At 42.0% G+C, this 7,150-nt stretch overlaps 1 protein-coding gene across 7 annotated transcripts in view; it reads left to right on the forward strand.

Moving 5' to 3' along the window:
• Vezt (vezatin, adherens junctions transmembrane protein) overlaps nt 1-7,150 on the forward strand; it is a 54,635-nt gene that overhangs the window by 38,879 nt on the left and 8,606 nt on the right. For 3 of the 7 annotated variants that reach the window (XM_005358152.2, XM_026784474.1, XM_026784475.1), the window contains exons 6-8: nt 1,459-1,596; nt 3,012-3,159; nt 5,140-5,471. In XM_005358152.2, coding sequence (XP_005358209.1) covers nt 1,459-1,596; nt 3,012-3,159; nt 5,140-5,471 — 618 coding nt within the window. Of the gene's footprint in view, nt 1-783; nt 919-1,446; nt 1,597-3,011; nt 3,160-5,139; nt 5,472-7,150 lie in introns of all 7 variants that reach the window. The other 4 variants (XM_026784471.1, XM_026784473.1, XM_026784472.1 and 1 more) reach the window with 3 other exon arrangements.

Below are 7,150 nucleotides of genomic sequence, written 5' to 3' on the forward strand. Positions count from 1 at the left end.
CTGGTCTACAGAGCTAGTTCCAGGACAGGCTCCAAAGCCACAGAGAAACCCTGTCTCGAAAAACCAAAAAAAAAAAAAAAAAAAAAAAAAAACAGTCACGCCTAAATTAAGTAGTAACTCCTTCTCATTGTCAACATAACAGCGTTTTCTGGAGAGGCCTGAGTGGTAAGTGGCTATGTGCCCAACCAGTGCTTAGACACACGTGTGTGTAAGGCGCTATGACTTGTCAGTTTTCTGACTTTTACCCATATCTGTTCCACGGACTTAACATGAAAAGGTAAAGTGAGCCATTAAGCATGGCTCCCCACCCCCCGCTCATACCTTTGTGCCATCAGGTGACAGGTGGGTAAAGAGAAGTGTTGGAAGAAGTCATTTCATTGTTTCCATCTAACTGGACACTGGGCTGAAAAGTGGCAAGCGACCTTGCCTCAGGGTGTCTTAGAAATATTTCCATCTGTAAAATGGATTCAGCAAAGCCCAAGCCCTAATGCTTCATGGTTTGTTTCTGCTTCAGTGTTTCCTTCTAGCAACGAATTTGGCCTTTCTTTCCTGTGTTCCCTTACTTAAAATTAAGTCTGTCCATCTTTGTCCACATATTTTACATTTTCAACATTCTAGTTCAACATCTGTACTGTAGATTTGTGGGTTTATGAAGAAGGTTCACAAATGCTGACATTTTGTCTTGCCATTGGAGGAGGTCACTGATCAGAATAGCCCAGCTTACTCTCAGTCATGAAGTAGTGCATTTCTTGTTGGTGCTGCAAATGCTTTCCATTGGCCTAGGGAAAGCCATGAATGTGAGAGCTCGAGAGCAGCCGGCTTGCCGCATCGTAATCCTTCCTTTGCCTTTCTGCTTGCATGCCCCTGTTGGCCACTGGTCCTGTTGCCTTTCTGCCTCCCCTACTTGCTTGTGAGTAGGTAAGTGCCAGTGGCAGCAGGTGGGTAAGTAATTCTGCCTACTTTTATGGACGTACAGATGGATTTATGTATGGTAGTTAAGTGGTCTATACACGTGACCAAAGAAGTGATCAGTGAACTTAATGTAGATGCATATTAAGCATGAGAAAATGTTGATAATTAAGCCCTTCATAGAACCTGTGGATGTGGGGTTTTGAAACTGTAAAGTAGTTCTACTGTAGTGTATTTTATCTTTATGTAGAAAGCCATAAATTCTTACAGAAATGGTCCTCACCTCTAGTCTATGTCAATTAAAATTCATGTTCTCTATATTTGACTAAATATTCTGTGAACTTTTAAATTTTCAGCTGTTTTTTGTTTGTGTATTTTAGTGGTTTGTAATGTATCAAGAAAAAGGAGGCAACACTTGATTTGAGATACTTAGAATAATTTTAAGAAAGAATTTTTCTCTAACTTTAATAGAATATGGATTTAGGAAACACAAACTTTAGGACACCTGTACAGTTGTATCACATTTTACTTTTCAAGTTTGCTTGACAGGGTCAGTGCTGCTTGCTCATTTAATAAAGCTGGACAGCATCCCAGCCAGCATCTCATCGGCCTTCGGAAAGCCGTCTACAGGACTGTGAGAGCCAACTTCCAGGCCGCAAGGCTAGCTACCCTGTACATGCTGAAAAAATATCCTTTCCTGTCTCCGTATGAGGCTAACGGTGTTTCCAGAGCCCTGGATTAGGAAAAAAACCTAGCTTAAATTCACTAGTCACCATGCAGTAAAGAATGATATAGCCACATTCTGAACTCAGGACACCCAGCTCTGGAGTCTGCTGACTTTCATATCACTCCTACACCCCAACTGTGATTTTTTAAAAAGAAATAAGTGTAAAAAAATTGCATGGGACTTCCTGTAACGGACCTGTGAAATGATTTACTATTCTTTTGATCTTAAAGCACCCTCCAAACCTATACAGATCGAAGTTATAGACCCTGGTGTTCACTTTAAGAGCATCCACAAAACTGCCCAGGCCATCAAGGGTATGCGTAGCTGAAAAGTAGATGAATGATGTCACTTCCAGGAATCCATGTGTGCCAGTCCGGTGGTGTAATGGTAGAGTCAGTAGGTGTGCCCCGGCCAAACAGTGTGGCTAGAAACAAGGCCATTGACCTGAAAAGAATGCTGGAGTTTTGCTTTCTGTGCTTAAAGTTGCCAAAAGTAATGTTGAACTTGAGGGTCTGGTCCAGATTGTCTAGTCTTTGACCACGTCTTGATGAACAGCACCCAAGATGAGATAGCTGTCCGTGTTAAGAGTTCATAGTAGATTCAGTCGTGTGTGAGCTCTCCTGCCACACCGAGGCGATTCTCACCGAAAAGGCCCAATTTGTTCAAAGCCAGAAAAGGAGGTTGCACAGGAGAAAAAGATAGCCCAGAAGAACTGGAGGGACAAACAAAATGTATGACGCAGGAATAAATTCAGGAGAAATAAATGCAAGTACAAGATTTTTTTATGTACAGGTATAATATTATAGAAAAGCAATTAAAGAGGGAAAATAATTTGAGTGATCCTGATACATCCACGAGTAAGATAACAAAATGGGACAGTGTGTATGTAAGAAGCCAGAGCAGGCTGGTGAGGACATGCTGAGAAGGGCAAAGAGAAGACCTCACTGTGAGGGCCTGAGCCACGACACAATGAAGGACAAATTCGGCTTTAGAAGGAAGGCGTCAAAAATAACAGCATTTTAGCAGTTTTGAAGGACTGAACAAGTTGTTTTTAATTCTTATAGAATAGCAGGAGGTTTATGGAATACAGAGAAGAGGGCAGCAAGCTGGGCAGTAACTAGAGTGCTGCCTGCCTACTTTGAACTATTTAAACAAACAAAAAAAAAAAGCTTATTCAAAGTACCCTGTAAGATACCTGAGTATTATATCAATATGTTAGCTCCTATAATTAATTTCTTTCTATAATTAATTTCTTTAAAACAACTGGTGAAACTCTTCAGTCTAGGTTCAGAATAAAATTAGTAAATATAGTTTGGGATATTTTTGACTATGTGTTAATGAAGAGGAGTTGTTGATTGCCTTAACCTAATTTAACCTACCCCCTGAACTCTGAGAGTGACAATGTTACCAACTACATCTGTGTGGTACCTTTTAAAGAACTGGGGCTCGGTCTCAGTGAAGAGCAGATATCAGAAGAGGAAGCTCGTAACTTGACAGATGGCTTCAGCTTGCCGGCCTTGAAGGTAACCCATTTAGAATGGAGGACTGGGGAGTGCTCACGTCCTGTTTCCCTCTGCATTCCTAGATGCTGTGTTTCCGGTGCTTTCGATATTATGACACTGAGAGCTGAGAGAGCACACAGATCGGATGAAGAGACCTTTGTATTTTGGTGTCAGTGCTCTTAACTTCAGAATGCCGTAGAGTTTGTTTAGAAATAAGTGAATTACTTGATAGGAAGCCCGCATGAGCTTATTTCAACAAACCTGGGCAAAGCGGTGGGGGGGGGGGGGGAACGGGTGTACAGCCCTTTATAAAATTCCCCCAATTTTTTCTTCATACTTTAAAAAATAATTTTTTCACTAAAACAACCTCATGAAAGAATATAATTGACAATATAAAAATAAAATTTCTTCCTCAAGTACTATATATCTGAAGTACAATAAAGTAAAAACTATGATAATTTGAATTCTTTCTGTATAAAGAATTATAAGGTAACTAAAACTAAGAAGGATAGGAGTTTATCTCAGCAGTCGATTGCTTGCCTAACATGCATGAGGGCCTTGGTTCCATCCCCAGCACTGCAAATGCAAATAAGAAAATGCAGTGTACAGAACCTATGGACTGGTAATTCACAGAACAGAAGTGCAAAACCATTCAATGCAATAGAATTTTTAATAATACTATTGCAAGAAATACAAATAGAAATACTACGTTGGGACTGGAGAGATGGCTTCATGGTTAAGAGCCTGCTGCTCTTCCAGAGGACCCGGGTTCAATTCCCGGCTCCCATATGGCAGCTCACAACTGTCTGTTACTCTAGTTCCAGAGGATCCAGCATGCTCACACAGGCATACATGCTAGTCAAAAACCAATGCACATAAAATAAAACTCCAAAAAAATAAAAAGAAAAAAGAAAGGAATACTAAGTCATTTTGCAAAGGATATGAGAAGCTAATAGGAATTGTTATCAGTGATGATTCAGAGAGAGCTCACATACAGGTGTTGACAGTATAAGCTTGACTAGTGAATGCATAGCCGTTATCCTGGCAACAAATACTGCTAACTGTTGAGCTCTTCAACCTCCAATTCTTAGTGTACATGTATGGATGCACACATAGCACAGCGTTCCTGTGGAGGTCAGGGGGCAACTGGCAGGAGTCCTCTCCTTGTATCACGTGAGCAGTGGAGAGAGAGACAAATGGCCAGGCTTTTTTTTTTTTTTGGTTTTTTTCGAGACAGGGTTTCTCTGTGGCTTTGGAGCCTGTCCTGGAACTAGCTCTGTAGACCAGGCTGGTCTCGAACTCAGAGAGATCCGCCTGCCTCTGCCTCCCAAGTGCTGGGATTAAAGGCGTGCGCCACCATCGCCCGGCAGATGGCCAGGCTTTGTAACCAGTGCCTTTGCCTGCTAAGCCGTCTCACCAGCCTGGAAGGTTTTGAAAAGGAAAATTCATTTTCAATAAACTGGCCTCAAACTCAACAGATCCGCCCGCCTCTGCCTCCTTAGTGCTGGGATTATAGGCGTGCGCTACCATAGCCAACTTCACTTTATTGTTTTTAATTTTCTGTCTGGATTTCACATGAAGTCAGAGGTGTCCTGTTCCTCTGCAGCCGCAGTTACAAGCATTTGTGAGACAGCTATGGGTGGTAGGAATCAAACCCAGATCCTCTGGAAGAGCACTGAGCCATCTCTCCAGCCCTCCATCCATTCTTAGATCATTTCTATCTAGGGTAGAACTGTGCTAAATTACATATAGGTGTTGGCTTCTGTATTAGAATCCTGAATCCTACATAATTCCAGATAGCATCCTTGGCTAATCCCAGAACTCATTTGGGTTCAGTTTAATCGTCATTTAGGATAATGGTGGGGGGTTATTTAGGATAATGTGAAAAGTTAAAAGTTGGAAGGTAAATAAGTTTGTGGTTTGAATATTGATGATATTTGTATTGATCAGTGTGTTCTTGCTCTCCTTCCCCATCCCCTTCTGTCTCTCTTTCCCTTTCAGGTTTTATTCCAGCTCTGGGTGGCACAGAGTTCAGAGTTCTTCAGGCGCTTAGCCCTGTTGCTTTCTACAGCCAATTCGCCCTCAGGGCCCCTACTTACTGAGGCACTCCTGCCTCACCGAGTTGTGTCTGACGTGACTCAAGGTCTACCTCACGCTCATTCTGCCTGCTTGGAGGAGCTGAAGCGCAGCTATGAGTTCTTCCGGTACTTTGAAACTCAGCATCAGTCAGTACCACAGCGTTCAACCAAAACCCAGCCAAAGTCGAGAGAACTGAGTAACGTTCACACGGCAGTGCGCAGCTTACAGCTCCACCTGAAAGCATTGCTGAATGAGTAAGTGTAGAAACTCGGTAAGGAAACACCGCCGGGATAAGCCAATGTTTTCATCCCCTTTTGGCTGTTTCTTGTGTCCTCATTAGAAAGAAGAAACACAGTGAAGCATGAAGGAAGGTTTGTGGGTGTGGTACCAGGGAGACAACAATTTAGAAGCACCATGGTTTAAGAGAATCATTTGTAGTTTTCCCTTTGCCTGGTTTCAGCAGAAAGCAGACGCTCCTTGTTGAGAGATAAAGTGGAGAGAATTATCAAAAGTGAGCATCTTTTTAACCCTCGTAAGGTGGGACTTTAAACTGGAACCCACAGTCTGGAGCAGTTTGCATGAGAGGCATCACTATGTAAAGGGTCATACTTCACTACTTTCTCAATACATCACAGCACGTTTGGAAGTATTTCTATAGCACAGAATAGACTTTTGGGCCTCAGTAAAGGGTAGTATCCATATTTTTGTATTTGTTTATCTTCTCCTTTACATAATATTGCCATTCAGCTATAGTTTCCAGATGTTTATAGTCTGCTTTGGTGTACTTTTATCAGTTCTAACTATTTTTCTCATCTGTTTCTAAATGGAAATTTTCACATTTTAAAAATTTAATAAGCCAAGCCTGGTGATGAGTGCCTTTAATCCCAGCACTTGGGAGGCAGAGGCAGGTGGATCTCTGTGGGTTTGAGGCCAGCCTGGTCTACAGAGAGAGACCCTGTCTCAAAAAAGAAAAAAAAAGAAAAAGAAAGACTTGATGAAAGTACATCTGAATGTAGTCATTCCCGCTGAATTTCTCCCACAAATGTGAAATTTTCATAGTGTAGGGCTGGAGGGTGGTCAAGCTGCGCTGGCAGTCAAGGAGGAAGGTTTCTGGGATTTACTGAAGTGATAAGATTGCAGTTGGTAGACTTATCAGTCAAGAAGTCAAAGGGAAAATGCATAAATCACATGTGAGCTAAAGTGGGCCCAAAGGCCTGGACTACTCCACAAACTAAAAGCTTAAGAGGGATGAAGGGAGACAAGATAGACAAAGATAGACGCAGACCTGGAAGCAGAGAAGCATGTGAGAAGATGAGCTTTGCCTCAGTCCAAGGCCTTTGAGAGCTTGATAGGAAAGACAGACTAGGAGAAGGGAAGAAGATGAGGTGGGAGCATCCCAGTGACCTATCTATTCTACCCTAAGATAGTGACGTGAACAATAAGGCCATTTCTGCCTGTGTGGGAGCAGAGGTTGGATTATCCAAGTGTATGAGAAAGGGTTCACTAGAGCCAAAAGAATGAATACAGAGAGAGAGAGAGAGAGAGAGAGAGAGAGAGAGAGAGAGAGAGAGAGAGAGAAAAACCCTATCTCAAAAAAAACAAAAAAAAAAGATTTATTATTTATGCATATGTCTGTGCAGGTGCCAACAGAGGCCAGAAGAGGGTGTTGAATACGCTAGAGCTGTAGTTACAAATGGTTATGCGCTGCCCCAAATGGGTGTAAGCCACTAGTACTGTTAACCACTGAGCCATCTCTTTAGCCCCGTGATATAAGCTGTAAGAGAGCTTTCCATCCGGTTCCAGGAGATCCAGCATCCCCCTCTGACTCTGCACTTGTGGTGCAGATATCCTTGCAGCAAGATAGTCATACATGTAAGATAAAGAAGTTTACAAATGATTTTAAACATATATTTAAATTATTAATATTAATAAT

Source organism: Microtus ochrogaster, chromosome 24, assembly GCF_000317375.1.
Source record: "Microtus ochrogaster isolate Prairie Vole_2 chromosome 24, MicOch1.0, whole genome shotgun sequence".
NCBI classification, from domain to species: domain Eukaryota; kingdom Metazoa; phylum Chordata; class Mammalia; order Rodentia; family Cricetidae; genus Microtus; species Microtus ochrogaster.